The sequence below is a fragment of the Siphateles boraxobius genome, unplaced genomic scaffold (assembly GCF_051911475.1).
Source record: "Siphateles boraxobius isolate OS27281-9 unplaced genomic scaffold, OSU_SipBor_1 5, whole genome shotgun sequence".
NCBI classification, from domain to species: domain Eukaryota; kingdom Metazoa; phylum Chordata; class Actinopteri; order Cypriniformes; family Leuciscidae; genus Siphateles; species Siphateles boraxobius.
The window spans coordinates 3,711,253-3,728,664 of record NW_027509141.1 but is presented as its reverse complement, the minus strand read 5'-3'; the positions used below and the strand labels follow the sequence as shown (position 1 = coordinate 3,728,664).

Here is a 17,412-nt window from a genome sequence, read left to right as displayed (position 1 = left end):
CCTTGATCGAACCGTTTCAGACACTGAGAGAAAAGAGCTGATGCTGCAGTAGAGATTATGAGGAAATTTAAAAAAATTATGATATGCCAACATATCATTTATTTTTTATTTTAAGATATGCCAACACCTGTAAAAGAGCATAATAGGGGTATTTTAAGACCAGCATTTCCCAACCATGTTCCTGGAATATTCCCAACAGCACACATTTTGGGAGTACCCCATATCTAGTCTTTCCTAACTGACTGATCAGTTGAATCAGGTGTTTTTAACTAGGGAGGCAACCCAAATGTGAAGTGATGGATGTACTTCCAGGATACTCCAGGAAGGTTGGGAACCAATGTGTAAATCTAGTGTTCGCTTTGGTACTCACGGATGGCCCAGTCTCTCCAGAACGACCACGGGGTCCGGGGGGTCCAATAGGTCCAGGCAAACCATTTGCTCCATCTTTTCCAGCCGGACCAACAGGGCCTGGCGGTCCCTGGGAAGAGACAGAAAGTCTGAGTCTCAGCACAGCGTCACCAGTTTGCATAGGCCAAATGTTTCTAATCCTGATCCTGCTGATCTCCAGAGTTTAGTTCCAGCCTCCAACACACTTGCCTGTAGTTTTCAAGACCTTGATCCATTGGTTCAGGTGTGTGTGAGGCTGGAGCTAAACTCTGGGAACATGTTATATTCCCTTATTAAAAGAAGATATATTTCCCTATATATTAATGATCAATATACTAAATGGTTTACAGAATATTTGAAAATATACAAAATAATATATTGTGTTAATATATTACAATATATTGAATAGTACATAATGAATTGCCGCTTTTCACATATTGAAAAATATGTGAAAATGTATTTACTAATATATCATAATGTATGTAATTTTATATTCAGTAGTACTCTTCATAATATATAGATGTATATGTGATCAGATATGGTACTGCATGTGTAATATATTGCAGATATATTTACTCATGCAGCATAAACACATATATAAAGAAATATATAAATGTAATATATATTTTAATCGTTTACATTATAAATGTTATATATTTTCAAGCTAGTTAACATAAGCCCTAGCACACCTGCATGTACTAAAGTATATATTTTGCAGTATATTCCCACATATTTTTGTTCCGTTAGGGATCCTGGGTACATACTCTTGCTCCACCGGGTCCAGAAGGTCCAGAAGCACCTTGGTCACCAGGTTGACCCTGTGTGAGGATTGTACAGATGTCTTTGAGTTATCTTATCACAGCTTACCACAGTATTTGTATGCAGAATGCTTTAATTCAAATAAATAAATAGCAACTTACAGGAGGCCCAGGCAGACCTTGAAGACCGGTGAAACCTCTGTGTCCTTTCTGTCCTCTCTCACCCGAATCTCCACCTTCTCCCTTATCTCCACGCGGTCCTTGTGGTCCCTGTGATTAATGGACATGGGCATTGCAACTGCATTCAATTCTACATTGAATTTTATGCATACATTGACACATTGCCTACTAAAAGCAGAAGTTGAGTTTCAGCACTTGAATTTTTATAACTGGCGCAAAATAAATAAAGCAAGGAAAAGTCCAAAGTGTTATTAACGTGAGACAAGAAAAGTACTTACAGGCATTCCCCGAGCTCCAGCGGGCCCCGGAGGTCCAGAAGGTCCTTTAGGTCCCTGTAGTTAAATGTCATTAGTGTGTCAAGCATCTTCATCTTTTGGCTTAAAATCATCTTTTTAAAGTCATGCATTTTTTTCCCCTTATTATTTTCCAGCACTACACTGGACAGTGCAAGACATATGCTGTACAGCCGTTTAGTATGTATTAACGGCAGCTTTAAAGTCTCCCTGTGGTGAAAATCCAGCTGTTAATGTTGTTTATATGTCTATGTGGTGTTTTTAATATGCTTTAAGACAAACCATGAAGATCACAAACTGAAGATCAAATACGAATCAACGTGTGATCGTCAACGAGTGGATCTCTGAGCGAGTGAGTGGAGGCGGGGCTCATTTGTATATTCATAGAACCGCGTTTACTAAATGAGGCAAGGGTGTCAAGTTACATTCAAGATATTTTAAGGCATGAAGAATTTTTTTAAAGGGAAAAATGCTTAAATATGCCATTTTGTTGATCAAAGAGGAGTTTTAAGAGATAAAATTATTGACTATAGGAGGACTTTAATACATTATCACATCCAGCTATACCACTTTCCAGATGCAACATCACATTTAAAGGGAAATTCAACTAAGATAGCTTGGAATTTCTCAAGACTCATTCTGATTTATGTTTTATAGCGTTTATAGTGCATTAAAGACACTCATACACACTCCACCCAGTTGAGAAAAAATACATGGGTATCGGTCAGGGCCGGCGCTGTGGTGGGGCATTCGAGGGCCGTGCCCCCGCTAGCGGTCATTGATGCCGCTCTTACCACAGATGCTAATACAATGCTAAAACATAAATCAGATCTACCTGTGTTCAATAACATACCGATGTCCAGCAATCGATTTAAATAGTACATTGTGTTTAATTTGTCGTTTAACAAGATCTAATATGAGTTGGTGTCGAGAATTTTCACGTGAAGAAATACATAAATCCGATCCAACTATTTTTTGTATGTATTTTAATGGTCCAGTGGCAGAACTTTTCCCAAGCGTGTCAGAGGTTCTGGATTCTAATCCAGATATATTTTTTTTATATATTTAAAACCGATTGTTTATCAGTGGTTGTATATCAAGCAGGGACACGTTTGTGTGCATTTTACTTTGTGATTTCACCAGAACGAATAGAGAGTCTCCGAAACGGATTAAAGCACAACAAGCACTTTGATCACTTGATTTCAAAAACAACACATTTCAGTGCTAGATCACCTCTTATTTAACTAAATGAATGCTCTGCAAGTTAACTGGAGATGTTTTATTTATTTTTATAAGTTACATCCGTGCCGCGAGATGTTTCAAAAGGGGTGGGGACAATATCGACTCTGGCACCACTAAAAGTGGTGGGGAAATTCGCAAATAATAATTAATAATAATAAAAAAGGTGTTTCATTTTTTATAGCATTTCTGCTGGGTTGGACTATGATGGCGCCACTGCGTCAAAATATTTCTTAAACTTAAACTAGTACACAAAATCGCTGATATATGGCTAATTTAGCTTAGAAATTCTAGCCTGTTAACTGGTTTTAATCAAGTGATATATTTCTAAAAAATGAATTTTATTCATTTCAAGCTGAGAACATTTAACAAAATTCCACCCTGTTATGTATTAGCCAAAAAAACTATATCAGGGCTAATTTTGAACATATCAGATGATATCAACCAATCATTTGAATTGTGCTCTTCAATAAAACAAACCCATTTCACGACACAATGTTCCAGAGAAAATGTTTGGTCATTTTTTCAACACAAATAAAAGAGCTCTAGGAATCTGTTCTTACAGCCTCTCCTCGGTCTCCCTGTTTCCCAGTGGGTCCGACTGGACCAGGAGCACCAGAACCACCAGGAGCACCAGAAGCCCCAACTGGACCAGTGTCACCTCGGTCACCCTAAACAGAACACCCACAGCCCGTTAGAAAGCCTTTCACACCATAAAACACTCTGTGATGCATGAACATTATATCTCACACCTTTATTCCTGCAGAACCATCTCGGCCAGGAGGACCATCAGATCCAGGGTTGCCCTGAAAAACAATATATAATATTAAACTCATACTGAGCTCTTGTACAGTATGCATTTTTTATACAATCAATGCATTTGCCTAATCTCAATTTGTTGTTTTCTTTCAGTAAAGAAAAATAATATTCAATAAACTGAACAAATCTGTGAGAGAGTACAACATAAACTGGGAAAATTCGGTGATGATACAAAATCATTGACGGTTATAGAGGATGCTCCGAGATCCATGTGGATCTACTGTACAATACATAGACAAGCCTTGACTGGAAAAATGATCTTCGGCATGTCCTTGACATTGTTGGGAAAATGATTAACCTCCTCAAAAGCATTCATATTTTTCAGTCATGTGACCAGCACAGAGACCTGGAGGGCAAAACATCCAAAGAACTGGAGCACAGGCCTGTCAATCACGTAAAAACTGGCTCTTAATGGTATTTTTTCATGTAAAAACGGGCTCTTAATGTTATTTTTTCCACATTTTATGTGAGGAATTGGGAGTGCATTAACACAGTAGCTTTTGCGCACCAAGTCCACTATCTGTGAGTTCTATTGCCACTCTATGACCGATGTGAGAAAGGTTTTTGTGTCAAATTTTCAATCCCCACTGGCACAGCACAAGAGCAAAGGTTGATTGTTTGTCAGACATATTTAAATGCATCAACAAACTTAATACATCATTGCAGGGGAGAGATTACAAAGCATTTTCTGCACGAGCAAATCTTGAATGTTGTCTCTATGGGCCATCCATGTGGAGAAGGGGTACGTGGACATGAAAAGGCAGCGCTGTTGGTTGAGAGGCCTGGCTTAGCAATTCCTGCATTCTTTTTCAGATTTCAGTAGATTTACTCCAGTCAGTTGTTGGTTGTGGAAAGTGAGAATTGTGAGCACAGAATGGAGGCCGATCTGAATGTGATTGGCTGAAGTGCAGCATGGCCTTACATACAGGTTTGATTAAAGATTACAAGGTCCAAAAACTGAGCGAAATTATATATGCATAGACAAATTGTTCATGATAAGATCAAAAAAATGGATTGGGGTTTTAAAGGACTTCATTGCATTAAGGATTTATTGTAAGGATTTTGACATTGGGCATTCGGGTGGGATCCAGATACTGAATAAAGTGCTATATAAATAAATATGTGTTCCCGCTGTGGCAGCAACTGTAGATGATGCAAACGAAACTGCAAGTCAGAACTGGGCCACTTGATCTGGTGTAAAATAACTTGTGTTGTTGGTCATGTCCCAAATTATCATGTAACTCTTTCTGGTGGTTTGTAATTTCAGAAACTGACCAATAAGATCAAAGACTGAAGCATAATTCTTAGTAGTTTTTACATTCAAATCTGCTACCATTGTTGTTGAAATATTGTGTAGATAAAATTATATTAGCCTCTTCATCTGAAAAATATAATTCAGGTGCGCCCTCAACAGTGTGAGATCCCAAAAAGTTTGCATATTTTCCCTGGTTTATTTTACTGGTTGATTTTAAGGGTTGTACCGTAGTAAATCAGCAGGGTTATACCGTAGTAAATCAGCAGAGTTGTACCGTAGTAAATCAGCAGAGTTGTACCGTAGTAAATCAGCAGGGTTGTACCGTAGTAAATCGGCAGGGTTGTACCGTAGTAAATCGCCAGGGTTGTACCCTAGTAAATCCCCAGAGTTGTACCGTAGTAAATCAGCAGGGTTGTACCGTAGTAAATCCCCAGGGTTGTACCGTAGTAAATCCCCAGGGTTGTACCCTAGTAAATCCCCAGAGTTGTACCGTAGTAAATCAGCAGGGTTGTACCGTAGTAAATCAGCAGGGTTATACCGTAGTAAATCAGCAGGGTTGTACCGTAGTAAATCAGCAGGGTTGTACCGTAGTAAATCAGCAGGGTTGTACCGTAGTAAATCCCCAGGGTTGTACCGTAGTAAATCCCCAGAGTTGTACCGTAGTAAATCCCCAGAGTTGTACCGTAGTAAATCAGCAGGGTTGTACCGTAGTAAATCAGCAGGGTTATACCGTAGTAAATCAGCAGGGTTGTACCGTAGTAAATCAGCAGGGTTGTACCGTAGTAAATCAGCAGGGTTGTACCGTAGTAAATCAGCAGGGTTATACCGTAGTAAATCAGCAGGGTTGTACCGTAGTAAATCAGCAGGGTTGTACCGTAGTAAATCAGCAGGGTTGTACCGTAGTAAATCCCCAGGGTTGTACTGTAGTAAATCAGCAGGGTGGTACCATAGTAAATCCCCAGGGTTGTACCATAGTAAATCCCCAGGGTTGTACCGTAGTAAATCCCCAGGGTTGTACCGTACCTCTCTCCCGGGTTCTCCAGCGGCTCCGGTCAGTCCCGGTGATCCCACGGGTCCAGGCGGCCCACGGTCTCCAGATCCACCAGGAGCTCCTTGTTTCCCAGGCTCACCCTGTGATGGGCATTCATAAATGTGATTTAGTTACTTTTACCCATGTTAGCTTTGTATTTGCCCATTTAACATTTGTCCTTTGATATTTATTAATTCCTTCCCCGCCATTGCGGAATTTCCCATCATTTATGGCGCAATGCTTCCCTGCCATTGTAATTAGTAAAATGCCATTGTAATTGTAAAATAAGACTTTTAACGTTACTGATGGAATGTCAAACCCAGAAATCATCGATCATCGTTCTGAATCCAATTTGGACGAACTCTTAGACAAAAATCGGTAACACTTTATTTTACAGTGTCGTTGTTACATATGTTACATGTAATTACCATAGTAAAAACAGTAAATGATGCATAATTACATGCAATTAACCCTCAACCAAATCCTAATCCTACCCTAACCCTATAGTAAGTACATGTAGTTAATTAATATTACACTGTACTTAAATATTTAATTACACTGTAACAATGACACAAAATAAAGTGTAACCCAAAAATCTTAGACGATTTTCTCAGCCTTTTGTTCAAAATGTTGCTTCTTTATGAATCTTACACACATTCAAGTGTTGATAAAAAAGAATGCATGAAGCTAAAATAAAATGTTTTGTTTGTTTGTTTGTTTATTTAAATGCCGAGGTTCTGTTCTTTCTTTTGATATATTGTATGTTCAGATATTCATACAACATAATATTCTTTTGGCATGAAAGTTTCGTGAAAATTATCAAATATTCTGCCGCTGGCTGGCAACGTTTTTTTTTCTAAATGCTGGTGGGGAAAGAGTTAACAGTAAATGGTATTCAAGAAATGACTTGTGTTGTGATTTTTGGTGAAATTGTGAAGACTTGAGACAAAGTAAAAGTGCCTCCATATTTTGCAGCTGTGGGTTTTTATAATGCATTCACAGCATGGGTCACATGGCATGGGTTTCATTGGCTGATCATCAAACATGAAAAGCATTCTGATCCTATTATCAGTTTGTCATTTTCACTGGAAACTCAACAGCTGGCACAGTATTATTACATAAAGTCCACCTGAAAGGAAAATCTGATAAGAAGCTTATGACTGACACTGATACCCCTGACACTTTTCCATCATAAATGTGGATGTATTTTCATCATTAGGACATTAAATGTCGTGTTTCTCTGGGACTCACAGAGGGTCCAGGAAGTCCAGGGAAACCTCTTTCTCCACGCTGTCCTGGGAGTCCAACAATCCCACGCTGACCAGCCAAACCCTGAGGACCCGACGGCCCATCCGGACCCTGGAGCGGGACAGAAGAGAAACACACACTCATACATCAAACCTAACGATGAAAGGCTGTGAACTGTATCAAAATCTATATTTCTCATTTTATTTTATGTTTTAGTATTAGTCTAGATTTCATGTAATGTGTTTATTTTATTTTTTTTATATTCATTCATTATTTTGTTTTATTTTATTTTTTAATGTTCAAGCAAATGCCAATAAAAATATTTTGAGAAAAAAAACCTGTCAAAACCTAAAACTGGGGAAAGTACTTCCTGCTCCACTAACTGCACACTGAGAATATACAGTCAAACCAAAAATGATTCACACACCAGATATGATTTTTTAAATTTTTTATAGCAGAACACTATAGTTCATTTATGTAAGTGAGGATAGCAAAATAAAGTAACTGTGACATATTGTACCCAAATATTCTTCATACAGTGACTACCAGTAAAATGTATAAATATGTGGGAACAAAAATGATTCCGACACTTTGAGCTGATCATGTTTTGCTGAAGTGTTTTTTCTTGAATTGCTAATGCACCTTTTTACACCACAGACTGAACAACATGAAGCATTGCTTGGTAACTGGTTGAGATAAACTGGTATTATCTAATTGTGTAGTTAAATTTAACAGCTGAAAGATATTCAACATAATTCACGTGTGAGACAGTCTAACAGAAGGACGGACAAAACCAGTCAAATATCAACTGATCTAATAACTCTGAGTTTTTATTAAAATTTTCTAAACTATAGCGAATAAACTGTGATAATGTGAGAAATGTTGAAGGTGTCTGAATGAATTTGGGTTTGACTGTCCTCTCTGTATGTTTTCTCTTGATTTATCAGTGTGTTTGAGGCACAGGAGCTAACAGCGTGTCAAGTACAAGTTTAATGTCAGGTTACAGTCATGGGTGAGTTTAATGGCCACGTTTAATGAGATCCAGTAAATCTACATACGTGAGGACCATCTTCTCCAGGATCTCCTTTCTCACCAGGAGGACCAGACGATCCACGTAACCCAGCGTCTCCGGGTCTTCCAGGAGGACCACCGTCTCCACGAACACCCTTCGGACCATCTTTACCAGGAGGACCAGCAGGACCAGAGGGACCCGGGTTACCCTGAGAACGGACATTAAAGGTGCAGTCTGTAAGAATGACAGCAAGTGGTCGAAAAAGGGTACTGCAGTTCAAATTAAAAATTTCTGAGTTCGTTGTTTCCCCGCCTCCGCAGACTCGACGCTCACGCGGGGTTGCCAGTTTGAAGACACGCAACAGGAATGAGCGCAATTGACAATGAAAGCCGTTGACTAACTTAATGAGTAAGTTAATGAGTTGATTTATCCGTGTTTTAATATGCTCTCGTTCATAGAGATTTTTAGATGGATATCGAGGCTTTTTAGGTTGTGTGGAATCTGCATTCTCTGACTCCGCAATCGCTGTGTTTCCCACCAACTGGCATCCCGAGGTGTCGAAATACATACTAAAGGTGAATTTAGCGTTTTCAGGCGTTTTTCAAAAGTTTCTCATCCGCACTGAAACGCTTGAAAACACTAGTGTGGACATAGAGTGTTTTTAAACGAAAACGCTGTTTTCAAATGTATCCGAATTAATATAGACGTAGCCCAAATGTTGTACAGTAAATAATTTTTTTGCCATAGTGAACAGGTCCATTGATTTACTTACATTGGGTCCAGGAGGTCCAACTCTACCTGCGGCTCCAGGGAAACCTGTGGCACCCTGCAAAAACCATTGAAAAACTTAATTCATGATCTGTATTCACAAAGAATATCCTCTGGTTTACACTTACAGGAGGTCCTTGAGCACCACGAGCCCCTTTCGGTCCAGACACACCAGTTGGTCCCTATAACCAAAGCAGGAATAAACAATATGAAGAAATTTACATTTACATTTAATCATTTAGCAGATGCTTTAATCCAAAGCGACTTACAAATGAGAACAATAGAAGCAATCAGACCAACAATAAGGCAACAGTATTCGAATGCTGTAACAAGTCTCAGTTAGTCTAGCACAGTACGCATAGCATGTTTTTTTTTTTCTTAATCAGAAAAACAAAACAAATAGAATAGAAAAGGTAAGTGCTAGTATTAATTGGTCAAGTGCTGACGAAAAATATGTCTTTTTTGAAAATGGCTAAAGACTCAGCTGCTCAAATTGAAATATAGTATTGAAATAGAAATACTATTGAACAACAGCACTGCAGTAAAGCAAATGAAATGGGCCAATGTTACCTGAGGACCTGGAGATCCAGAAGGCCCCTGAGGGCCCGGGGCACCAGCATCACCCTTCTGTCCACCTTCACCCTGCTCTCCTTTAAGGCCAGGCTGTCCATCTGCACCCTAACACACAAATAATACATTTAACAATCAATGGCAATTCCATGTTCATCTGTGTTTAGTGTGTAGTGTTCATCTGTGTTTAGTGTGTAGTCTTCATCTGTGTTTAGTGTGTAGTCTTCATCTGTGTTTAGTGTGTAGTGTTCATCTTTGTTTAGTGTGTAGTGTTCATCTGTGTTTAGTGTGTACTGTTCATCTGTGTTTAGTGTATAGTGTTCATCTGTGTTTAGTGTGTAATGTTCATCTGTGTTTAGTGTGTAATGTTCATCTGTGTTTAGTGTGTAGTGTTCATCTGTGTTTAGTGTATAGTGTTCATCTGTGTTTAGTGTGTAGTGTTCATCTGTGTTTAGTGTGTAGTGTTCATCTGTGTTTAGTGTGTAGTGTTCATCTGTGTTTAGTGTGTAATGTTCATCTGTGTTTAGTGTGTAATGTTCATCTGTGTTTAGTGTGTAGTGTTCATCTGTGTTTAGTGTATAGTGTTCATCTGTGTTTAGTGTATAGTGTTCATCTGTGTTTAGTGTATAGTGTTCATCTGTGTTTAGTGTGTAGTGTTCATCTGTGTTTAGTGTATAGTGTTCATCTGTGTTTAGTGTATAGTGTTCATCTGTGTTTAGTGTGTAATGTTCATCTGTGTTTAGTGTGTAATGTTCATCTGTGTTTAGTGTGTAGTGTTCATCTGTGTTTAGTGTGTAGTGTTCATCTGTGTTTAGTGTATAGTGTTCATCTGTGTTTAGTGTATAGTGTTCATCTGCGTTTAGTGTGTAATGTTCATCTGTGTTTAGTGTGTAATGTTCATCTGTGTTTAGTGTGTAATGTTCATCTGTGTTTAGTGTGTAGTGTTCATCTGTGTGTTCATCTGTGTTTAGTGTGTAGTGTTCATCTGTGTGTTCATCTGTGTTTAGTGTGTAATGTTCATCTGTGTTTAGTGTGTAATGTTCATCTGTGTTTAGTGTGTAGAGTTCATCTGTGTTTAGTGTGTAGTGTTCATATGTGTTTAGTGTGTAATGTTCATCTGTGTTTAGTTTGTAATGTTCATCTGTGTTTAGTGTGTAGTGTTCATCTGTGTTTAGTGTGTAATGTTCATCTGTGTAATGTGTTTAGTGTGTAGTGTTCATCTGTGTTTAGTGTGTAATGTTCATCTGTGTAATGTGTTTAGTGTGTAGTGTTCATCTGTGTTTAGTGTTCATCTGTGTTTAGTGTGTAGTGTTCATCTGTGTGTAGTGTGTAGTGTTCATCTGTGTTTAGTGTTCATCTGTGTTTAGTGTTCATCTGTGTTTAGTGTGTAATGTTCATCTGTGTTTAGTGTGTAGTGTTCATCTGTGTTTAGTGTTCATCTGTGTTTAGTGTGTAATGTTAATCTGTGTTTAGTGTGTAGTGTTCTAGTGTGTAATGTTCATCTGTGTTTAGTGTGTAGTGTTCATCTGTGTTTAGTGTTCATCTGTGTTTAGTGTGTTGTGTTCATCTGTGTTTAGTGTGTAATGTTCATCTGTGTTTAGTGTGTAGTGTTCATCTGTGATTAGTGTATAGTGTTCATCTGTGTTTAGTGTGTAATGTTCATCTGTGTTTAGTGTGTAATGTTCATCTGTGTTTAGTGTGTAATGTTCATCTGTGTTTAGTGTGTAGTGTTCATCTGTGTTTAGTGTGTAGTGTTCATCTGTGTTTAGTGTATAGTGTTCATCTGTGTTTAGTGTGTAATGTTCATCTGTGTTTAGTGTGTAATGTTCATCTGTGTTTAGTGTGTAATGTTCATCTGTGTTTAGTGTGTAGTGTTCATCTGTGTTTAGTGTGTAGTGTTCATCTGTGTTTAGTGTGTAGTGTTCATCTGTGTTTAGTGTGTAATGTTCATCTGTGTTTGGTGTGTAGTGTTCATCTGTGTTTAGTGTTCATCTGTGTTTAGTGTGTAATATTCATCTGTGTTTAGTGTGTAATGTTCATCTGTGTTTAGTGTGTAGTGTTCATCTGTGTTTAGTGTGTAATGTTCATCTGTGTTTAGTGTGTAGTGTTCATCTGTGTTTAGTGTGTAGTGTTCATCTGTGTGTAGTGTTCATCTGTGTTTAGTGTATAGTGTTCATCTGTGTTTAGTGTTTAGTGTTCATCTGTGTTTAGTGTGTAGTGTTCATCTGTGTTTAGTGTGTAGTGTTCATCTGTGTTTAGTGTGTAATGTTCATCTGTGTTTAGTGTGTAGTGTTCATCTGTGTTTAGTGTGTAGTGTTCATCTGTGTTTAGTGTGTAGTGTTGCTGTTTGATCATGAAAAAGCTCCAGTTATTCTCTATATCAGTGTCAGTGTTTCTGAACTCCTGAAACGCCTCTATTGTATCTTGAGTTTCTTCTGGGAACGAACACGTCACAATATTCCTCATTTAAATAGTTAATGCAGAATAAAGGGGCGGGGCCTGGTTGAATTAGTTAGTAGTGTGTTAAACTGGCATTTATGGTAAGGGGCGGGGCATTTCACAAACATACTCGAAGCGCTCGACCAATCACAACACACTGCTCTAGCCGACCAATCAGAGCACAGTGTGCTTTTCAGAAGGAGGGGCTTCATAGAGACAGGAAGTAAACAGAGCGTTACTGACAGACTGGGAAGAGAGGAGCCGCAATAATGGAGAATATGAGGAAAATAATCAACATTCATGCATGAAAACCTGTTCTAGTAGAGCCGGAAAACAACATCAAGACTGTAAAAGGGCACAATATGGCCTCTTTAATAATAATGAACTGTTAGTGCTCGAACACACACTGAAAGGACAATAACGCCTTTTACATGTGCCATTAATCAGACACAACTGTGAATACATCATTTATAATGTTACTTTTAAATGTTCCTGATTATGGTGTTGTATTCAAATCAGGTCTATTAATTTCTGAATGAACTACAGTTCTTGATTTAGAATTTTAATAAAACTGATTTCTTGTTCCTCTAACACATTTCTTTAAATATGCCTCAATTAAAGTCCACAATGCTGAAAAAACATTGATTTACAGACAGTTTCATCGTCAACCCTTCTCACAGCTCCAGCTCAGGAATCAGCTAGACCACTTTAGATCTTTTAGAAGGACTTCAAGCTTTTACTACTCAAGTACAGACAGTCCTCTCACATCGACATTCATGCTACAAAACTGCCTTACTGTTGCAGTAACAGTTTTAAACGTCTAATATGACATACTTCACACAACATACTGGTATTGATGTAGAGACAACAGGCAAACAGAGAGCAGAAGCAGAAACAAATCATATAAACTATGTTCTGGGTAATGAGCTGATGTAATTACACCGTTTCTCGTTTGACAGGACACTTGTCTGCATTATCTCATCTCAGTGCTTACTTTATCAAATAAATATACAATCAAGCAATTATAAGCATTGACTTAACTTCATTTTATTTTCTGCAAAAATGAGAAAGAGTTTCACTATTAGTTGGGTAACCAAGAAATGTTTATGTGTCCACTGAGAAACAGCTATTCCAGTAGTTTGATGGTAATGTATGAGAAATAAACAGAAAAAAGCAGCTATTAAGATTATAGTGCTGTACTTACAGGTGGACCAGCAAAACCAGAAGGACCATGAGGACCGGTCTCTCCTCTGTCACCCTGTCAAACAGATAAAGCCTTACTTTTAGTATATGTGTACTTGTTCATTCTTATATGTACAATAATGATGCCATACCATCAGCTAAAACAGATAAGAGTTTTAGTGTGTACAGCTTGCTCTTGTTGTTCTTTTCCTAGGATGTACGACACGATATGTATAAAGCATCTATATATAACCTTTGTACATGGATTACTAAGTTATCTTCAATTTAATGATTTTATCCATTCATCTATCCATCTATATATGTGTGTGTTGATATGATGTTGTTTTCTAACTGTATTATGTCATTATTTCGCTGTCTTGCCGCCAACCAATCGCTGCATTGCATTGATCACAGTTGAAACATCTGCCCTTTCCAGTGAACACAAGAACTTAACCAGATGTTTATCCAAAAATGTGTTGGAAGATCCAAATGATCACGATGAGAAGATCTGGCATAAAGGGTGGCCAAAAGTGATGTCCGGCCTAGAAAATTGACGTCATCACCCTTTATTCAAATATTATTAACAGTATTAAATATTTTGTAAGCATATGCCATAGTTGTGCATAGATTCAACTGTTTTATTTGTGATAATAATGCAATGAAACATGCCAAATTGTATGACATAATTTTTGCCCAGGATGTCATACAAAGAAATTATGATGCAAAAACAAGAGAGAACCAACTAAATATTAATAACTGATTATGTTGTAGTCAATGTATGCCTTTTCCTGGTTTTCTATGCACTTTATATATTTACATAGTAAAAATAATTCCTTTTGATTTTTTTTATAAATCATTTTGTCATATAAATACCAAGTTTAGTGTTTTGTTCTTCCCTCATTTTTAAATTATTTAACAAATCTAAAATATTTTCCTTCTATTTTGATGGTTTAATCGAACTTTTACGGTCATTAAGAACAAATATTCCCTCCGGACATCACGTTTGCCCACTATTGCATGTCATATCATGTCATTACACGAGGTATGAAGAAGTCATGTGAAGTTTCATGTCATTTCTAAACAATAGAAGATCACAAGTGCAAAAATATGTTGTTGTAGATGTAAAATGTATGTAAAGTAGATAAATGGCACTAATATGAGCACGGGTTCCTGAATACTGATATAGTTTGTGACAGACTCACAGGAACACCGCGAGTACCAGCAGCTCCAGACGGTCCCATGGGTCCAGATTCTCCCTGAGGGATGAATGAGTAAAGGATCAGGCTCAATTATGAATTAATGTGCGTTGCAGTGGTTAATATTAGACATTCAACAAAGAAATTAACTAATGACAAATTTCTTAGTACCTTTTCACCGTTTGGTCCCCCAGGACCTGGAGGGCCGATTGGACCCGTTAAACCCTGTAAAGACACAAGAATTCTGTTCATAAACATGAAAGAGTGAATTCTCTGTGCAAGTGTCTTCGGACACACGGCGAAAGTGTCCCATTAAACCCATCCTTCACTGAGAGTCTCTCAAATGGAAATACAGTGAATGGACATTTTTTGTGGTATTTAATTTTACATTCATTATCTTATTGCCGTTTGTAAATATTACAGACATACAGTTCACTGTTTAGTGGTAGTTTGAGAAGCATCTTTTAGATCAACATAGCACACACATACACACACACACACACACACACACACACACACACGCACAATAGATCAGCGGTTGGGAACACAGGTCTCACACTCCATAATAAATTATCGGTAAAAAAATTGGACACATCAATAGAGATCAGCTTTCTGTAGAAAAAGCATCCAATTAAAATTCCTTTGTTACCTACTGAAGGTAATGAAACATAAAGTTTAGAATAATATATTTCAAGTTGTACCGGTCAGTGATCAGTGCTGTTCACAAGTGTCACGACCAGTGTTGGGGAAAGTTACTTTTAAAAGTAATGCATTACAATATTTCGTTACTCCCCAAAAAAGTAACTAAGTACGTTACTTGGTTACTTTTTATGGAACGTAATGCGTTACATTACTTTTGCGTTACTTTTTCTCACCTGCATGGGCTTGTTTGTTTGTTTGTTTTATAATAACAGCTTGTTATTGTTAAGGCCCTTTCACATCAAAAGTTAAATGAATAAGCCTCAGGCTGAAGGAAATGCATATTTACTACTGTACAGTAGAGGGCGCCGCTCAAACAAACCTTTCAGCTGCTGCTGTTCTTGATTAAATAACAATAGGATACAGGAGAAGGAAGTTCAACACTCTTATTTCTGAACCTAATCTAAAGTCATTTTTGCTTATTAGTATGGTTGAATTAGATCATTGTAGGTCAGCAGCAAAGACATTGGTTAATAAAGTGAGATTAAATACATAAAGTATATTTGTGTAATTTAACATAGTTAATTATAAAACTTTTGCACAAAATTCTGAGATTGCATTTGACTGTTTTTATTCATTTTGAGGAATACTGAATGTTTTGTGCAAGTGAGATGAGTAAATGCATGTTCAATGCAAATGCACACAACACCTCACTTTATTTCTCTCAACATGGGGACAGGAGAGCTGTCAGTCAATAAATGTGAAAAAGTAACTAGCGTTACTTATTTGAAAAAGTAACTCAGATATTTTGTTGTAAATTGAAAAAGTAATGCGTTACTTTACTAGTTACTTGAAAAAGTAATCTGATTACGTAACTCAAGTTACTTGTAATAAGTTACCCCCAACACTGGTCACGACAGCAATCCTAGAGCTCCTCCACTCAGACTCAAGCAGCTACGTAGCTTGTTTGTGGTAATGCTGAAAACAATTTTTAGAATAGCAGCGAAAATTTAAAACTATGCTATATAAAAAAAAGTGACGGGACTGAAACATTAAAACATTTGAATCAAAGATACAAAGGGACATTTTGAAACATTTCACTGGGTACTTTCGATTTTGATGCAGAAATCTTTTCTATAAAAGATCTTTCCTGTCCTATAAATGTGTTGTATCTGTACTAATTTGCGCAGCTTTAAGTGGACAATTTTTATTTTAAGTTATTAATAACGAAGCATGGATGAATGATCTGATTGATATTAAAAATAAATATTAAAAGCGCAAAAAGGCACGAAATAGAACTGAATCTTCATATAAACATTAAATGTAAGCACTGTGCGTTGTAATTCACTCTCACTCACTCACTCACACACACACACACGCACGCACACATGGGTGTGTTTTAGATGTGTGTGTATTTCTTTAACAATAGTTTTGGGGCTGTAGCTGTGGTCAGCGGGGGGTGTAGTCTGATGGAGGAGTTGAAGAGCGAGTGTGTTTAGAGGATGAGGTTCTGCTGAGCTTTCATTGGCGAGGAGGGCTTTATATTGGACTGACTCTGGATCAGACTGATGGAGGTGATGCCAGAACTGAACACATCTCTTCTGGATCTCGATGTTCAGCGGGTACAAGCCTAGCTCAGCGCTGCAGGCGGCAGTGGATGTGTTTCTATGAACCCCTAAAATATTTTTGGCAATTTCCAATTGTAATTTTTCTACTGGTGTTTTCTCCCAATTTTTTTAATTTAGTACTGGTCCCCAAATTTCACATCCATATAAAAGAATTGGTTTTATTATTGAATTATATAATTTTATCCAGGTTTTAATGGGTAATTTTAAGTGGCCACATCGTGATTTTATAGCATAAAAAGCCCTCCGAGCCTTTTCACTCAGTGTTTTAACAGCCAGACCGAAGCGTCCCGAAGCGCTGATGTCGATGCCCAGATAGCTATAGCTAGTGCTGTGCTGCAGGACCTGGCCTTTATACGTGAACTGGTGTTTGTGTTCCTGAGATCTGGCCTCCTCTGGTTTTGTCCAGATTGACTGTCAGGGCCCAGTCGTGACAGTACTCTTCCAGCAGGGACAGGCTCTGCTGAAGGCCCTCAGGTGTGCGGGACAGCAGGACCAGATCATCCGCGTACAGCAGACATCTGACCTCTGACCCCTGACCTGTGTGTGCTGTAGAGTGAGGCCGGTGACAGTAGAGCTCTCCAGCGCTGATGCCAGATCATTGATGTAGATGTTGAATAGAGTCGGGCTCAGACTGCAGCCCTGCCTCACTCCACGGCCCTGCTGGAAGAACGCGCTTCTGTGGTCGCTGATTTTCACCGCACTTGTACTGTTGCTGTACAGAGATTTTATAATATCAAATGTTTTTCCGCCGATGCCAATTTGTAGGATT

The 17,412-nt window shown here is 38.0% G+C and overlaps 1 protein-coding gene across 1 annotated transcript in view; it reads right to left on the bottom strand.

Moving 5' to 3' along the window:
• The window catches only part of col2a1b (collagen, type II, alpha 1b), a 64,895-nt gene that overhangs the window by 6,432 nt on the left and 41,051 nt on the right, over window positions 1–17,412 (bottom strand). The window contains exons 36-50 of the mRNA XM_077204525.1: window positions 14,548–14,601; window positions 14,383–14,436; window positions 13,203–13,256; window positions 9,560–9,667; window positions 9,118–9,171; window positions 8,994–9,047; window positions 8,268–8,429; window positions 7,213–7,320; window positions 5,955–6,062; window positions 3,610–3,663; window positions 3,421–3,528; window positions 1,604–1,657; window positions 1,308–1,415; window positions 1,152–1,205; window positions 371–478 (exon numbers count right to left, since the gene is read on the bottom strand). Coding sequence (XP_077060640.1) covers window positions 371–478; window positions 1,152–1,205; window positions 1,308–1,415; window positions 1,604–1,657; window positions 3,421–3,528; window positions 3,610–3,663; window positions 5,955–6,062; window positions 7,213–7,320; window positions 8,268–8,429; window positions 8,994–9,047; window positions 9,118–9,171; window positions 9,560–9,667; window positions 13,203–13,256; window positions 14,383–14,436; window positions 14,548–14,601 — 1,242 coding nt within the window. The remainder of the gene's footprint in view (window positions 1–370; window positions 479–1,151; window positions 1,206–1,307; window positions 1,416–1,603; window positions 1,658–3,420; window positions 3,529–3,609; window positions 3,664–5,954; window positions 6,063–7,212; window positions 7,321–8,267; window positions 8,430–8,993; window positions 9,048–9,117; window positions 9,172–9,559; window positions 9,668–13,202; window positions 13,257–14,382; window positions 14,437–14,547; window positions 14,602–17,412) is intronic.